The 18,442-nt window shown below is 51.4% G+C and overlaps 1 protein-coding gene across 1 annotated transcript in view; it reads left to right on the forward strand.

Annotated features, from left to right (window-relative positions):
• IGSF21 (immunoglobin superfamily member 21) overlaps positions 1–13,929 on the forward strand; it is a 245,812-nt gene extending 231,883 nt beyond the window's left edge. Inside the window, exons 6-10 of the mRNA XM_057750825.1 lie at positions 1,805–2,279; positions 11,854–11,939; positions 12,352–12,544; positions 12,961–12,999; positions 13,707–13,929. Of these exons, the coding sequence (XP_057606808.1) occupies positions 1,805–2,279; positions 11,854–11,939; positions 12,352–12,544; positions 12,961–12,999; positions 13,707–13,780 (867 nt within the window). The 3' untranslated portion in view covers positions 13,781–13,929. The remainder of the gene's footprint in view (positions 1–1,804; positions 2,280–11,853; positions 11,940–12,351; positions 12,545–12,960; positions 13,000–13,706) is intronic.
• Positions 13,930–18,442: the final 4,513 nt, after the last annotated feature.

Below are 18,442 nucleotides of genomic sequence, written 5' to 3' on the forward strand. Positions count from 1 at the left end.
TGGACCCCTTGGAGTTCCCTGAACCATACTGAGAACCTATGGGCTACATGCTCTCAAAGCCAATTTTGACCTTGTATGATACTTTAAGTCTTGACCTTGTGAGTTTCATACATCACTAGGATGAGTGAGTCGAGCGGAGCGGCTGGAGCCCTGGGCCGGGCGGATTAGAGTTCAAGGTGAGGAGGCAGGGGCTCTCCTCCTTCCAGACCCTTGACTGTCTCATGGGCAGGGTCCAGTGGGGTGACCTTGGGACCCAGGCCAGCCTCCCCCCGGGCCTAGGCCCAGGGAGACCCAGCTGCCCAGGACAGGGCAGGAATGGAGAGAACGAAGGCAGGGCAGTAAGCAGGTGCTCAGAGGCACAGGAGGGCAGTAGGCAGGGGTGCAGAGACGAGCCTTTCATGAGGCCCATCTCCCTCCACCCGAACCTACAGTCCCGAGGACACAGACCAAAAAGCAGCTTCAAAGCCAGCAATTGGTGGGAGCAGAACATGGTTCCAAGATTTCCCCTTTGGAGCCCATAAAGAGGTCTGCCTCTCGAAAATGAGACAAGCTGGTCTTTCTCCCCAAAGAAAAGCTCCTTTTTTGCAGGGCACAAAGAAAGTCTCCTCACAGCCCTGGGGCTGCAGGAAGACCTCCCTCCCCCAGCCCTCTGGCTCCTGCCATTTAAGACACGGCAATAGAAAATTCAAATATATATATATATATATGTAAAAGATATATATACACATATATAAGTTTGTGTGTGTGTATATATATAAAAGATCTCATCTCCCCACATTCCAGGCACCTTACATTTGCCTGGGACATCAGAACTTGAAAGAATTCTTTGATATAAATTACAAACCTGCTTTTGAAGCATTTTTCAAAAAAAAAAAAAAAACGGAAAGGAAAGAAAGAAAAGCCCCAAAGCAGGCTATTATGTGCATAAGAAATTCTCGGTTGGAGCTATAAGCTCTGACAGATTCTGCGCATCCCACATTTCATTCACCTCCCCCCACCCAGCCCTCCCCCGCATCCTCTGTCTCCCTTTCCCCACTGGCACCAGCATCCCCAGAACTGCTTCCTGGCCTCCTCTCTCCCTGTCTCCCATCGATTTATTTATCTGATTTATTAAAAAAATACACCCAATCCCCACAGGCCTCTGGGTGTATGTACCAAAATAAAAAGACAGCAAATTAAATTAAATGCTGCCTCTCAGAACTCGAATTCCCTATTAGCAGAGAAAGCGAGAAGACGCCGGCTTTCGCCTCATCCCACACCTCACTCCCTCCCACACGCGCACCTGTTTCCTGCCTTCCACTCCAAAACCTCCAAGATGTGCACACACACAGATCCTTTCCTCCTCCTTCTGACATCTCATTTGATCTCTGGTGCTCCTCCACCTTCTCTCTCATCCACCTGCTCTCCCCAGGTGGGCACAGACCAGCCCCTGGGAACTCTGGTGGGGCACCAGGGCTCTGTCCAGAGTCGTTTTTTCACACACTGTTTCTAAGCACCCAGTAGCCTCATGAAGTAGGTGTTCTTATTCCCTTTACAAGTAAGGAAACTGAGGCTCACCTGCTCAGCCTCTGCCACCAGAGCTGCGTGTACCCACTGAACCAAGCTGACTCAGGGTGCTTGGGGTGCCAGAGGGAAAGAGACAGAGAGGGGTCCATCTGGAAGGCTAGGCTACTCTAGGCTACTCCTGCTAGGAGGAGGAGGCTCCTGGAGGACTGGCCTCCTGTGGCCAGTTCCTCTGAGAGTCCCTTGGGAGGTCCAGGTCATTGGCGCAAAATCTTTTCCCACACCCTCCTTGCAATTTCAGGTTTATTTCAAACGAGATGGGGAACCCATTGACGCAGTGCCTCTGTCGGAGCCGCCAGCTGCTAGCTCTGGCCCCCTCCAGGACATCAGGCCCTTCCGCAGCCTCCTGCACCGTGATCTGGACGACACCAAGATGCAGAGGTCACTGTCCCTGCTGGACGCTGAGAACCGGGGTGGGCGTCCCTACACAGAGCGTCCCTCCCGCAGCCTGACCCCGGATCCCAGTATCTTCCTCCAGCCAACCACTGAGAACATCCCCGAGACGGTGGTGAGCCGCGAGTTCCCCCGCTGGGTCCACAGCTCTGAGCCCGTCTACTTCCTGCGCCACAGCCACACCCCGGGCAGCGACGGCACCGTGGAGGTGCGCGCCCTGCTCACCTGGACGCTCAACCCGCAGATCGACAATGAGGCCCTCTTCAGCTGTGAGGTCAAGCACCCGGCGCTGTCGATGCCCATGCAGGCAGAGGTCACGCTGGGTGAGGCTCGGTGGAAGCCACTCTGCAGGCCCCCTGCAGAGCTGGGTGGTGGGGAGCCTTGAAATAGGGTGGGCTGCTGGCCACCATGGAGATGGGGAGGAGGCAGAGCAAGCCGGTGCCGGGGTCAGGTGTGGAGGTTGGAGTTGGGCTTTTCCAGAGGTTTTTCTGAGCTGGGTTGGAGGACGTGGGAGGTTACAGGGAGATCAGGGGAGTTTGGTTCAGCAGGATCAAGACTATGGAAGTCACGGAAGTTTGCTAGATCAGTGTTAGAAACATGGGAGGTTTTCAAGATGGAAGATGGAACATGACAATCCCAGGGAAGTTTGCTGGGTAAGTGAAGAAGGCACAGGAGATGGGACTCTTAAGGGAGGGTTCCTGAGTCAGGTCAGGGAAAGGCCAGGGAAGATTGGGGGCATAGGAGGGGACAAGGGAGGAGATACCCATGTGAGCCCAGGGGACACTTACTAGGTAGTGTCCCTAGAGACCCGTAAGAGACCCATGAGCCCAGGGAACACTTCCTAGGTAAGGATCACAAGCATGGCAGGTCAGAGGCTTGTTGGATCAGGGTCAGGAATACTCAAGTTTACAGGAAGCTTTGCCAGCTCGGGGTAGGGAACATATGGGATGCGGGAGGATACTGCTCTGCCTTACACTTTTAAGTACAGTGGAAACCGTGTCTTTTGTGGGGATGTGGTACGTGGGCACAACCAGGAAACTGGACCTGCGTCCTCTTCCCACAGAGCACCCCTCCGCATTTTCCCGGAGCAGTTCCCTAAGATCTGATTGTTTCTGCGTATACATCTCCTCCCAGCTAAGTAGAGGCAGGAAGAAGGAGACACGTGGTGTTTTCTGTACCAGAAATATGAGACTCTTCAAGCCAGGATTTGTATTGACTGTGGTGCGGTAGGGCAGGGAGATGGGCACACTGACCCTGTACTGGTCCTCTCTGCCCACAACACTCTGGACCTTCATCTGTGGCACCCAGCAGCTCAACCCAGAGCCCAAGATGCCTGGGATTGTCCCCTATGTTTCTTGCAGCGGTGAGGGGCTGCATGGAAATATCCACATCTCCTAATCCAGGCCCCTGATGACCGAGGACAGATAGCAAGGACTGATGAGGGTTGAGACCTCAGCCTGTGCCTGGGGCTGGGTGGGGGGAGTCCCAAGAGCATCTCTGGTTTTAGCCAGTCCACCAGAAAACCCAGCACCCACTCTGCACCAAACACCAAGAGAAAGGATTTCATGTACGTATAGCACCTTCTGTGTGCCAGGAATATATGCAAGGATTCTCTCATTCACCCCTCCCAAGCAGTTTACCGCACAGTCCCATTTTACAGGTGAGCAAAACTGAGGCTAGTTTGACGGGGTCCCTTTCCCTGAGTCACCAACTTATAAGTAGCCGAGCTGGGATTTCCAGCCAGGTCTCTTGGTGCCTTCTCCACTTCCACCTATGGCAACCACTGAACCTACCACCCCCAGGACCAGGCACTCTTGCTGGCTATAGGGTTAGTTCTCTGAAGACCCATTAAAAAGGCCCTTTGTTCCCCAGAGGCCACTTGCCCACACAGAAAATAATAATAAGGGCTAACATTTACTGAACACCTACTACATATCACGGACCATTGCTTTTCTCATATGAACCCAATTGGTAACCCAGTTACCCAACTGGTAATCCTCATGGTCGCTCAGTGAGGTTAGCACTGCTAGTATCCCATATCCCAGATGAGACAACAGAGGCACAGAGAGGTTAAGTAAGTTGCCCAAGGCAAGTGGGGGAGGGTTCAAAGGCAGGCAGTGTGGCCCAAGTGTCTTGCCCTTAGCCTCCACTCACTGTACTACCTCAGGGTATCCACTGTCATGGCGCCCGCCCCCCCCCCTCCCCGACCCCAGTACCATTTGCTGGTCATGCAGTAGAAACTTCGCGAGCATCTCTTATGGCCAAGCCCTGTGCCCAGCGCTGGAACCTTCCCCATTCAGAGCCTGCCCAGACCCTTTTCTCAGCCCTCCTACCTTGCCAGAACCCCTCCCCACCCTGCCCAGTTTCTCTGGACCCTCCATCCTTCCCAGAGTTCCTTGTTGCCTTTGAACCTCCCTGTCCTAAACATACAGTCTGCTTCCAGGCTGGGAGGCAGCACAGCCTCAACCCTTCATCGGGATGCCTTGCCCATGAAAGCCGCCCCCAGCCTCTCTTGCCCAAGCCTCGGCTTCCCGTGGGAGGGCTCCCTGCCCCACCCCCACAGAGAATGAGAAAGATGCTACCAGACAAGGACTTCTGAGCTGCTGGAAAGGTGAGCTTGCAGTTCACATCTCCCAGTGATGGAGGGGGTGCTGCCGCTGGCCTGTTCCACCCTCTTTGCTCCCCCCATCCCAAACCATATTAAAGCACTTGTCTGCCCTGCCCCAGATTCCAGATGGTTCCCTTGACTGGAGCCACCGTGGCAGGCACCCCCAACCCCTATTATCAGAGCAAGAGAAAGGCCCACTCACAGGCAGCGGGCATGACGGACATGTGTGTGTCCACGGGCAAGGAGGACACAGCTGGGCCACCCAGGTGAAGGGGCCCAATTGGGTGAGTGAGTGAAGAGACCCTCAGACTGGCTTTCTGTCTTACCCCAGGTGCCATCAGTTGGTGAGATCTCAGGCCTCTTAGGTCTTTGAGCCTCATCCTCTGACCTGTTGAGTGCGGGAGTAATAGTAACCTCATAAATGTTTGGAGCACGTGCTGGGAGGCAGGCTCTTTTGCAAGATGCTTTTCTCACAAGATCTCCTTACAGTGACCCTATGAGGCAGCTGAGAGATGCCATCATTATCCCCGTTTTATAAGTGAGGGAACCTGGACTTAGAGTAACTCCCCTTAGGTCACTCAGCCAGTTCTGACCCCAGAACCCACGCTCCTAACTCTACTGCCCAGCTGGCGGGACTGTGGTGAGGACACCTGGAGCCAGTAGGTGTAGCCCGTGGAGATGGGTACGAGCCAGAGGGGTCCTGAGTGAGTGTATACACCTCACACAACCAAGGCACACTGCACTCTGGCCATGGGGGTGAGACAGTGGGCTGCATGAGATGACCCCAGGGCACAGAATCCAATCATCTGATCAGAACTTAAAGGTCAGGCCAACAAGGGTTGTTGCATGCCTCCCTGTGTTGGCCCTTTGCTCCTGCTCTCATCCACTGCCAGGAATGCCCTTCCCAGTTCAGATGCCGCCGCCTCCAAGAAGACAGAGGCCTGGTGGTCCTAGAACCCATCTTGGTGGATGGCAACTACGTTCTTCCCATTGATCAAGCCAGAAACCTTGGAGTCACCCACTTTCCCCCTCTTTTCTCCTACCCCACAGCCAAGCCATCCTTAAGCCCCGGCATCTCAACCTCAGAGTATATTCCACATCTACCCTGTCTCTTGGTTTCCTCTCCAACCACCCAATCTAAGCACCAGCAGTTCACACTGGATTATGACAGTAACCCCCCAAACTGGCCTTTCTGCTCCCACCTGTTTTCTTCTATCTCTACCCTGATGGATCTAAAATATAAATCCAATCATGATACACATACACACCCACCCTAACCCTCCAATGGTATGCAGATTGATAGAACAAAACAAAGTCCAAAAATAGACCCACATGTAAAGCGTCAATTGATTTTTGACAAAAGTCCCCAGGCGGTTCAATGGGAAAAGAGAAGTCTTCTTAACACATGGACCCAGAAGTACTGAACACACTTAAGGAAAAAATGAACCTGACCCCTACCTCGCACACACACAAGAATTAATCTGAGATGAATCACAGACTTAAATGTAAAACTCAGCATCGTAAAACTTCTAGAGCAAAACATAAGAATATATCTTTGTGACATTGAAATAGGCAAGGATTTCTTAAAGAGGTCACAAAAAGCAGTAAATGCAAATTTGAAAATTGGTGAATTGGACTTAATCACAATTCAAATCTTCTGCTCCTAAGACATTTTTAAGAAAATGAAATGAGGTGAAATGAAAAAGCAAACTACAAACTGAGGAAATACTCTCAATACAAATATTTGATGAGGGATTTTTATCTAGAATATATAAAGAACGACTACAGATCAATAATGACAAGTCAAATTTTTAAAGAGAGGATACACAAATGGCTAATCAGCATTTAAAAAGATAACATCATTAGGGAAATGAAGACTAAAACCTCAGTGAGATACCATTTCACAACCACTAAAACGCCTAACTTGGAAAAGATGGATGACACCAAATGCTGGCCAGATTACAGAACAGTAAGAACCCTCATCCAGTGCTGGGAGTGGAAAACTAGTAGTTTCTTACAAAGATAAAAATACCCTCCCTACTCTGTGACCCAACAATTTCACTCCTAAGTATTTACCCAAGAGAAGTGAAAACATGTGTCCACAGAGACCTGAATGTTCACAGCAGCTTTATCCATAACAACAACAAAAACTGTAGAAAACCCAAATGTCCATAACTAAGAAAATGGATGAACAAATTTGTGATGTGTTCATATAATTAACCACTTCTCATCAATACAGATGAATGAGCTCCTGGTACTCCAAAAACATAGACGAAGCTCAGAAACATTGTGCTGGGTGAGAGTAGTCAGACAGCAGAGTACGCACTGCACAATTCCATTTATAGGAACTCCTAGAACATAAAACAAACCTCTGAGGATAGAAAGCAGAGCAGTGTTTACCTATGGAGGGTGGAAATTGACTGGAAGGAGGCATCAGGGGACCTTTGGAAGGGTGGGAATGTTCTCGAATTTGGTTGGGATAGTGGTTACACAGGTGTTCGCATTTATTAAGATTTGTCAAATTGTGTTCTTAAGAATAGTGCATTTCCCATATGTGTTTCATCACAATTTAAAAATACATGAAAGTCAAAACAAAACAAAACAATCCGCTAGACTGCCATCACATTTAAAATTACATCCCCACAGTGCTCATCTTTCACACTCTCCTCGGCTCCATCTGCTCCAGCCGCAGGGTTCTCCTTACTCTTCCTTGAATATGCTCAGCTCAGGCCCACCTCTGTGACTTTGCACTGTCCTCGCTTTCTGCCTGGAATAATCTTACCCCAGATAATCTCAGTTCCTCCTTCATTCAGATCTCTGCTCAAATCTACTCAGAGGTGCCTTCCTTGAACACCCTATTTCAGCCTCCTCCTCCTGGCCCCATCAACTCCCTACCTTGCTTTGCTTTCTGGCACTGCATTTATCTCCACCTGCAAGTATATGATATATTTTCTTATTGCCTATATCTCCCACTAGAATTTAAGTTGCACATGGGCAGGTTCTTTACCTGCCTTGTTCATGTGGTACAGGGCTTAGCACAATCTGTAACATGACTTAATAAGCACTTCCTTAATCAAATTAATACTTTTCTGGGTTGTTGTGAAGATTAAATAAGGCAGTGCATACAAAGTGCTTAGCATAGTGACAGAGTAAGTACTCAGTAAATACAAGCTACTGTTGTTAATCATTATTGTATCCCCAACATGCCCTGCATAGTGACTGACACAGATTAGGTGTACAGTAAAGAACTAGATGGTTAGAGCAGATGAACGAATGGGTGGGTGAGTGGATTAGTAGGTTTATGGATAAGCATATGGATGGATAAATAGATGGATTGGTGATACGGTGGAGAGATGAAATAATATGGTGGAGTGATGGATGGATAGAATGAATGCTTGGATGGATGAACGAATGGATGGATGGATGGATGGATGCGTGCATGGATGGATGCATGGGTGGATGGATGCATGGATGGATGCATGGATGGATGCATGGATGGATGGGTGATATGGTGGAGGAATGAATAACATGATAGAGTGATGGATGGATGGATAGAATGAATGCTTGGATGGATGCATGGATGGATGGATGCTTGGATGGATGCATGATGAATGCATGGATGAATGGATGCATGCATGGATGGATGGATGCTTGGATGGATGGGTGATATGGTGGAGGAATGAATAACATGATAGAGGGATGGATGGATAGAATGAATGCTTGGATGGATGAACGAATGGATGGATGCATGGATGCTTGGATGGATGCATGGATGGATGGATGGATGCATGGATGGATGGATGGATGCATGAATGGGTGCATGCATGGATGGATGCGAGCATGGGTGGATGCATGGATGGATGGATGCACGCATGCATGGGTGAATTCATGGATGGATGGATGCATGGATGGATGCATGGATGGATGCTTGGGTGCATAGATGCATGGATGGATGCAGGCATGGATGCAGGCATGCATGGATGGGTGGGTGGGTGCATGGATGGATGCATGCATGGATGGATGGATGCATGTATGCATGCATGAATAAGTGGGTGGATGAGTGGGTGGTTGAGTGGGTAGATGGGTGAGTGGTTGTCTTAGTGAACACCTAGAATTCCTGCAGTGGGGCACCTAGAGGAGATTTTCCATAAGGTTTCACAAGGCTCTCCTTGCAGCAAGATGCTAAGGAGAGTAAAGAGAGCAGTTATATAATCAGGATTTTTTGCATGCCCCTGAGCAGATGCACACCACTTCACATTTCACATTTCCATCTCATATCTCTCCCCCATTATCATTTTCAGAGCAGCTCCTCAAATAGTAGGATAGCAGCCTATTCTCCCCATTTACAGGTGAGAAAACTGAGGCCCAACAAGTTGAATTGAGTCATCCAAGTCATGCAACCAGAGAGTAGAAGACAGGCCTCAATCCTGGGTCTCCTGACTCCCACTCTTTCCATATGTCCAGGGGTTAAGAGGAGGAAAGTCCCAGGGGTTGAGAATCTTCCTTTTGGTAACTTCAGTGATGTGTTCTAAGGGCAGGAGACAGGGGCTAGGACCTGACTGCCAGGAGCTGCTAATGGGTGTCAGTGTGTGGTGGAAACGTGCATGTGATGGCAGCAGGCCTGGCTTCCAGAAGCATCTTGATGCCACAGTGAGGGCGGGAGTCAGCGGAGCCACCTGTCACCAAGGGTCTTGCTGGTCGGCAGCTGCCAGGATTGAGCTTGGAGGAGTGAGGACAGAGTAGACCCCTCACCTACCTACACTCTGCCCCTCAGGGTCAGCTCCACACAGGAGCCTCTGGACCTAGCAGCTCAGGGCAGCAGGGAAGGGATCTGGCTGCCCAGATAGAAGGCATCCAGCCCTCCCTCTCCACCACCCCTGGGCTCTGAGCTTCCCTCTAAAGACCTATGTAGCCTCAGGCCCTGTTCTTGCCACTTCTTTGCTGTGTGACCTCCAGCAAACCACTGCCCTCCTGAAGGCCAGTTTTACGACCTGCAAAATGGGTTTCATGGCAATGGTCCAGCACATGTCAGGCACCTGATAAATGTGAGTTCCCTCCCCTTGAGGCCAGGAGGCCCAGGCCCAGCCTGAAGAGGATGGGCAGGATCTTTAGAAAACGGGGCAGTTAAGAATCTGACCCAGGAGGGAAAGGTGTCTGCCCTGGTCCTCCTGCTCACACTGCTCCGGAGCAGGGATGCCCTTCCACGCCGCCTGCTGGCTGCAGCGGGACAGTGCCGAAGCAGGACAAGAAGAGCAGACAGAATAACCCAGGGCCAGACCGTCCTATGCAGCACTCCTCACCTGCAAACGACCTTCACAGCACTTGAGAGTTCATTAAAAAGGAGAGAAAGTAACTTGACTCTCCTAAGCCTTCATTGCTTTATGGGGACAATCTCAAGTAAGGCTGAAAGTTTAAATGAGATCATGCATAAGGCGCTTTGCAGAGTGCCTGGCACTGAGGATGCTCTGGACAAATGTTAGCCCTCAAACCCACCATCTCCCGCTATTCCTAAAAACCCAGTGTGGTGAGTGGGCAGGGGTTGCCATGGCCATTCCCATTCTGCATTTGGGGTTAGCCAGGGGAAGTGACTGGTCCAGGAGCACACAGACTAGACTCTTTACTTATGTGGGCGGCTGCCCATTCCCTCCCCTTGCGCAGGCCCAGCTCTTCCCGCTGATGCTTCCCTCCACCCCATGTGGCTCTTCAGGTGTCTTGCTCGTGGTTTAATTAATAGTCCTTTGGTTTCATTCTCAGAGAATGAAATTGACAGTGGCTAGGAAATCATCCACATCTGCTGGCTGCTGTGATTTCTGCTCTGCAAGCTCTGAGTGGGGAGGAGAGGCTCAGGGAGCAGGTGGGGCAGATGGGGAGACCCCAGGCCAGCCCCAGGGCCTGGGGACAAAGCTTGTCTCCTGCTGCCACCCCTGGAAGATGTTCACAGAGAGTGGGATGGAGCATGGCACTCCGATCAAAACCTATCACTTTCCCCCGGCCCGGGAAGCTCTAAGGGGTCTGGCCCAGTCCCCACCCCCATCACCCCTGACCTTCCAGCTCAGTGCCACACCCTGACTGTTCCCTCTGCCTGGAACCCTTTTCAGGAGCTTCATCTCAGCTGAAACGTCAGCTCCTTGAAAGAGACAGTTAGACCATCACTCCCCACTGGTCCGATACTCCGCACAAGGCCAAGGCTCTCCGATAGTTTCTTGTCTGTGTACTTATTGGTGTATCAAATGTCTCCCTGAGTAAAGTGTGAGCTCCGTGTGGGCAGGCACGTGTCTCCATCACCACTGTGTCCCCAGCCCTGCCACACAGTTGGCTCAATACTTACTTGCTGGGTGAATGAATGAATGAATGAGTGATGAATGGATCCGGCAGAAAGAAGCCTGGCGCAAAAGTCATGAGACGGGAGAAACTGGCTCCGTGAGTGACCTTGGATAAGCCCGTTCATTACCTCTGGGTCTCGGTTTCCCTATCTAAAACCTGAGAGGTTGGACTCAGTGATCCCAGTGGCTCTTCCATCCCTGATATTCTCTGGTTCACAGGAGGACAACACCTTTAGGCATCTTGTCTCAGAGGCAAACTTATCTCAAGTTCAGAGACATTAAGGGGCTTGAAAGAAGTGATCAAGGAGGTGAGGAAGAAAGGCAGGGAGGACACAGGCCAGGCACAAGGAACGAGATGGTTCCCCCCACTCACCTCCAACTCAGAGATTCCGGAAAAACCCCACTTGGCATATTAACCCAGTAGAAGGCACTTTGGAACAGGAGGGATGAGACTGGAAATTTGGTCCCAGCTCTTCTTCACTGTGTGACATTGGGTAAGTTACTTCCCCTCTCTGGGCCTCAACTCAGCTGTACAATGGGGATGATCATGGCAGGACCCCACCTCACAAGGGTTTAGAGCAGGTAGGAGTTTGTGTGTTTTGAGCAGTACTGGCTCTGGAGCAGGTTTCTCCCCATCGGCAGCTGAATCCTCTCCCAGGTGACACCTCCCTGGGACATCCCTGACTCCACGGTCCCCTGGGCTTCTCTGACCTGACCCCTTGTCACACCAGCTTGTGCTTGTCTTTTGCCCCCACTGAGCGTGAACCCCACAAGGGCAGGGACTGTGCTCTGTACACCATTAAGTCCCCAGGTCCTCGGGAAAAGTGTGTGAATGAATGCAGAAACAAATGAATGAACTGGATGGAAACCTTCCCTTCTGTTCCCCCGCCCCCTCCTTTCTTTGCTTAGTCTCCTCTCCCCTGCACAAATACACACCTCTCTGACCTGGCCTTCCTCTCCCTACAGTTGCCCCCAAAGGACCCAAAATCATGATGACGCCCAGCAGAGCCCGGGTCGGGGACACAGTGAGGATTCTGGTCCATGGATTTCAGGTCAGCCTCTCTCTGAGCATCTGCAAGTGTGGCGGGAGGTGGTCAGGCACCAATGGGGCACCGGCATCCCTGGCAGCGGGCTCTGAGACCCTCCCCTTGACCTCCAGCACAGCCAGCCGGCCTCAGTCTCCTAATATGTGTACTGGCAGAATTGGCTTCCACAGGGAATGAATGGCACAGGGTCCACCATGGTTTTACTTGCCCACCTACAACTCAGAGCAGACATGGCATGTGGATCTTGACATTCTTTCCAGCCCTAGCATCCTTTTCTTCCTGCGGTTCCAGGCAACCACTCCTAACCCATCCTATGAAAATGCGTTACCTGCCCTCACCAGGCCATGCCTCTCGCCAATTCCTGCTCTGGCAGAAAGGCTCCTCCTGTGACCCGACTCTCCCCTGCTCTGGCCAACAGAACGAAGTCTTCCCGGAGCCCATGTTCACGTGGACGCGGGTTGGAAGTCGCCTCCTGGATGGCAGCGCTGAGTTTGATGGGAAGGAGCTGGTGCTGGAGCGAGTTCCCGCTGAGCTCAACGGCTCTATGTTCCGCTGCATGGCCCAGAACCCGCTGGGCTCCACCGACACACACACCCGCCTCATCGTGTTCGGTACGCTGCGCCCAGCTAGGGGATCGGGAGGGCTCCCCAGGGGCGGCCCCGGGCTGGAGCTGTCCCAGAGAGGAGGGTGCAGTAGGGCCCAAGTTCCCTAAATTTGCCCTGAGAGGGTGCCCCACAGGCAGGCACTATAGTTCAGTGGTCAAAACCATAACAGCTTTGGAGCTAGAGAGCCCTGGGTTCAAATCCCAGATCCAGCACTTAGCAGCTGGGCAACCCTGGGCAAACTGTTTCCCCTCCCTCAGTTTCTCCATCTGTAGAATGGGGTGACACTGCCCAGCCCGCAGAGGCTGTGTGGCTGCCCTGAAAGGGTGCACGTGACACCACACAGTGGATGTTGGGTGAGGCACTTCCTTTGCCGAGTTCCGAATGCAATCCACACTCTAGTTCTCTTTCTGCTCTTCCAACAGAAAACCCAAATATCCCAAGAGGAACAGAGGACTCCAATGGTAAGTCTCCACTCTCAGAGCTTCTATCTTAAAAGCTCTGGTCCCCCAAAGGGCCCCTTTGCATGCCCTTCCTCCTCCCTCACTCTGTAGGCATGTGATTGCCCTCTAGGTGGGCAGAGTCTGGGTCAGAGTTCAGGAGTGGGCACTGAAGCAGTTAAGGGGGACTCAGCATCGCAAAGCAGCTGGCAGGGATTTCTAGGGACCAAGTCTCTCTTAGAGAGCTCAGCTACCATGGCCCCAAGAGGATGTGCCCAGCCTTGACCATGGGGTTGTGTTCTGGGGCCCTTGACCACTTTGTAGGACAGTGGGGCCCTTTATACTGCCCTCCCTGGGCTGCCCCTCACCTGGGCACCAACCAATGGGACACAGACACTCCTCCCAGGCCCAGCAGCCCTCCCCTCCCCACACTGAGCCAATCTCACAGTTCACAATGGTGGCCCCCCACTCCTATTCCCCATCACAGGGTCCTGGTGGCCACCAGGGAGCCTGATCTCCACCCAGAAGGCCTGAGGCAGGGAAGGGATCACGCACAGTCAGGTGGGACAGATAGCAGAGCTGGGATTTGAACCCAGTGCATCCTAACACTGAAATCCAGACTCTTGGCTGGGGCCCTTCAAAGCTCTGTGGCCTCCAGGCTCCACACCCCTCCATGCCCCTCAGAAAGCAAGGTGGGTGGATCACAGGTCCTGACTCCACTCCCTGTACAGGTTCCGCATCTGGCCCTGCTGGCGTCTGGCTCACCTTGGTGCTTGCCCTGACAGTGGTCCTAGAGCTGACGTGAAGGCGCGGCCCCGCTCCCCACCCTCCATCTGGCACTGACATCTCTGCGATCGGTTTTCATTTCTTTTCTAAACTATTTCCAGTCTTGTTCTTAGTCTCTTTCTGTCCGTGTCTTGGCTTCTTCGGTTGATTTAATTAAAACAGAACACTTTTCCCCACCTCAGTCTGTGGCTCTGTGTTCTTGATGTTCTGTAGCAGCAACTGGGCACCCCCTGGCATGCAGCCTTGGGACAGGCACTGAGGGGGTGACAGAGGACATGGAGGGCAAGCTCTTCCCCAGAGGAAGGTGGGGGAGGAACAGCTCCTTGTCTCATCCAAATCCAGGTGTGGAAAGTGACCAGAGACTCTGCTCAGGAAATCCAAATTCCCTCAGGGCCAAGTGTAATAGTCAGCTCTTGCCACAATAACGCTGCATAACAAACCAACCCAAATTGCAGTGGCTTGAAACAACAAGCATTTATGATTGTGTTCATGTTCAGGATGAAGTGGTTCAGCTGATCTAGTCTGGACTCAGTTGGGCAGCTCTGCTTCAGGCAACAGTCTATCTGGGCTGAATTCCAGGCTATGGGTTGGACACAGGTCTCCTCCATGGATGTTTGTTCTGGGGCCCAGGCTAAAGGGGCTGTAGCTGTCTGACAGTTGATCCTCTTAGGATAGATCATCATAGCTCAAGAAAAAAAGTTCAAACCATGCAAGTGCAATTAAGGCATCTGCCTATCATGTCCTTGAACATTCCTTTAGCCAAAGCAAGTCACATGGCCAAGGCCAACATCAATCAAGGTCACATATAAGTCAGTGGTAAAGGTTCCAGAACTTCCTATTCAACTATTAGAAGATTCCCCATGTTGTTCAGCTATTGGAGAGAAGGGCTGAGAGTGTCTAGGGATGGGTGGGGTTGGCCTCTCTGAGCTGTGGCTAAAACCTGAGAATTATCAAGGAGATCCCTGGAAAACTGTGTTAATCTGGATAGGAGAGGCTACACTGCAGTAACACATTAACACCAGAGTTTTATTGGATCAACACAATAAAAACTTATTTAGGGCTCATGAAAAGCCCTAGGCAGGTTGGATAGTCCTCTTCTATCTTGTAGCTAGACCAACTGGAACATGTGACCTCTAGAATCTGCAGGGCAGGGAAAGACAGGGCTGGAGGATCAGAATGGTGGGCAGAATAATACTGCCCCCCCCAAGATATTCACTTTCTAATCCCAAGCACCTGTGAATATGTTACCTTATGAGGCAAAAGGGATTTTGGCTGATGTGGTTAATTGAAGGATCTTGAGAGAGTGTCCTGGGTTATCCTGGTGAGCCCAATGTAATCACAAGGGTCCTTATAAGAGGGAGGCAAGAAAGAAATAGAAGGAGATGTGATGACAGAAGGAAGAGACTGGCATGATGCAAGGAAGGGGCCATAAGCCTAGGAGTCCAGGCAGCCTCAGAGCTGAAAAAGGCAAGGAAACAGATTCTTCCCTAGAGCATCCAGAAGAAACCAGCCCTGCCAACACTTTTAGCTCTGTAAGGCTCATTTCAGGCTTCTGATTTCCAGGACTGTCTTAAGAGAATCAATTTGCCTTGTTTTAAGTCACTAAGCTGGTAGTAATTTGTTACAGCAGCAATAGGAAACTCATATAATCACACAGGATGTTTGTAAACTCTAGCCCTGTTAGTGACATAGACCACTTCTGTCACATCCCATTGACCTAGGAGAACTTGCCCTCTGTCACTTCCACTGCACTTTGTTGGCCAACACAAGCCATAAGTCCAGCCCAGATTCAAGGGGTGGAAAAATCAATTCCACTTTTAGATGAGAAGAACTGCAAAGCCATATTGTATAATGTGCGGCTACAGGTCAGGTGGCAGAATTAGGGCCATGTTTACAATCTACAGCAGTCCCACATTCTGAACTTGATGTTTTAGAATCTTGGTTTCCCATCCACCATGACATACTCTCATTCCAACTGGGAAGCACAAATGTTTTCTCATAGCAATTTCTCTTTTAAAAATATAACAACCAAATGATCCATTCATTCAATACATACTTGCCTGCCTGCATCTTGCAAACAACAGCAAACAAGATGATTTTCAAGTGTTGAAAGGTCTCTCATATCCATCAGTATAAACATCCAGGTCAGGTCAGCTGCAGCAACCACATAGCGCCACCTGCCTCCTCAACCTACTTCCTTCTTCCCCAAAGCCTCTCTCTGTCTCACATGAGCCACCTGCACCCCTCTTCTGCTGCCTGCCAGCAATCCTACCTAAGCCAATGTTGCACAATGTCTTTGCTTGTTTTCTGGAAGGAATAAAAAAGGATTTGTTCCTTCTTTTTGCCTTAATAGAGGGAAGCCCATGTAGGCATGAAATTGGAATTGCTTTCCCCTATTAACAGCGTGGTCTTTGGGCTCCACTGACCCCTAAAGTGCATTTATATCTCAGCAAGTGGATAAACCACATAAAGTGGCAGGGGACACGGCTGGAGAGAGCCAACTGGGAGGCTTGGGGTCCACAAGGGGTGGAGCGGCCATCTGCTTTGGGACCTGAGTTTGAGGACATTGAGCCCTGAGCAGGCTGAAAAGGAAGGTTTATTCAACCTAGGACTGCAAGGATGGAAGGAGGGATGGGTGACACTGAGCCCAGACTGACAGGGAGATGAATCCTTCATCTATTTGTCCACCTGCTTACTCACTCATTGGACAGACTCTGAGCATCCCTCTGGTCTGGCTCTATGCCAGGCAGGGGAAACGCCAAGACAAGTTGGACAGATCCTACAGTAAAGAGTTCCTGATCCATCCAGAATGACAGGTTCGAGGAAAAGAAGAACTGAAATGCCATGTAATAAGAATTGGAATAAAAACATGAAAGAGTACAATAGGGTCACAGAAGGGGTGAAACGTTGTCTTGCCTGGAGAGGTCAGGATTGGCTTCCAGGAGGTGGTGACTTCGCAGCCAGGCTTTAAAGGAGAGGAAGGGGCATTAAAGTCAATTCTGCCACCTTCACCATTTGGCTCCAGGTCAGTTGGTCCAGCTGTTGGTTGGTACAGAAACCCATGCTGGGCCTCAAGAGGGCCACTTCCATCCCCCTCCTGGTCCACTGAGCTCTCGGAGTTGGGTTCATCAACAAGAACTTTGCAGTCCCGCCTATGGCCGCTCCAAGAGGGGACCACCCTTCCCTGGACTGGGTTCTCGAGCTGTGAACAGCTAGAGTTTCCCCATCACAGGAAGCGGGGGAGGCACATGACACTCTCCCCGTGCTGCCCCTTCCAGGGCGGAGGTTCGGTGCCTGCTCTGCTGGTGGTCCCCCTGCCCGTGTACCTGTGAGAGGAGCGGAGTGAGGTCTAGGATCACCGTCTTCTCCTCAGCCTTGGGTACTGTGCCTTGGGGGCCCCGCACACCTCTGAGAGGAGTCACAGGGTTCCTCTGCCCCAACCCACCTCATGGGACTGGAGACGTCCATCCCTCCTGCTTCTACCCTGGCCAGGCTCTTGGCTGAGCAGGAGCAGATCTGGGGACCTGCCTCCCCTACAGGCGACTGTGATGCCAGTGGCCATCTCCACCAGCAGTCACAGCCACCTTGTCTGAGGGGAGACACGGAACCGTCAACCATGGCTCCTACATGAGGACCCAGGTTTTCAGAGTTGCAGTCCTGATGCCAGAAAGGCTATAGGTTTTACGAAATGCACACATGCACAGAGCAGAGAAAACAAAACTAAACACAAGGGTCTCTGGGCTCTGCCCCTGCAGGGGAGCTGACAGCCCTGGGTGATGCCCAGACCTGGATGCACACCTGTACATTTCCAGGGCAGAGGCAGGGATGGGAGGGCCAGGGCGGGGCTGACTCCCCCAGGAGCCCTGGCTGCTGATGAAAATGAAAGGGAGAGGGCGGCGGTCCTGAGTGATGAGAAGGTGGGTCAGAGGTGGGGGAGGGAGATCTGGGACGAGAGGAGGGGGGAACTGAGGATGAGACTGGCTTGAAGAAGGGGGGGGATAGATAGGGAAGGAGAGAGGGAAAAAGTACAGCCAGGCGAGGGGAGCTGTCTGGTGTGCTGGAGGTCAGCCTAACCCTGGGATCAGACATCCTGGAGAGACAGGAGGCTCCTTGGAGGAATTTGGAGATGAGAGATGTAGGGGACAGAGAAGGAGGTCCCTGGGGGGAGAGATTCTGGAAGAGAACTCTCCAGTCCAATTGGGCTCCTGTGAAACAGAAAGAGACCAAGATCCAGACTGAATGAGATGAAGAGAAATGTTGAGAGGGTGGAGAGTGGTTAGAAATGAGACAGGAGATAGAGGAGAGACACAGAGACAGTCAGAGACAGTCAGAGAGACACAGAGAAACACACACGCAGACAGAAAGAAGCAGAAACAGAGAGAGACACACACAGATAGAGACACAGAGAGACAAAGAGAGAGAGAGACAGAGAGAGGGTGATAAAGACAGAGAAACAGACAGAGACAGAGAAATAGAGAGACAGAGGCAGAGAGAGAGACAGAGATGGAGCGAGAGAGACTAGCCCTGCAGCCCAGCCAGGGAGGTTGAGTCACAGACCAGCCCAGAGCTGGAGAGTTTTCCAAAAACCACTTAAGCTGTTATGTCAGCTATTACGCCCTTGGTTTCCTCCAGGGAAGACAGCCCTGAGTGATGGGTGGAAGGAAATAGATGTGCAAAATAC

The sequence above is a fragment of the Hippopotamus amphibius genome, chromosome 1 (genome assembly GCF_030028045.1).
Source record: "Hippopotamus amphibius kiboko isolate mHipAmp2 chromosome 1, mHipAmp2.hap2, whole genome shotgun sequence".
NCBI lineage: Eukaryota > Metazoa > Chordata > Mammalia > Artiodactyla > Hippopotamidae > Hippopotamus > Hippopotamus amphibius.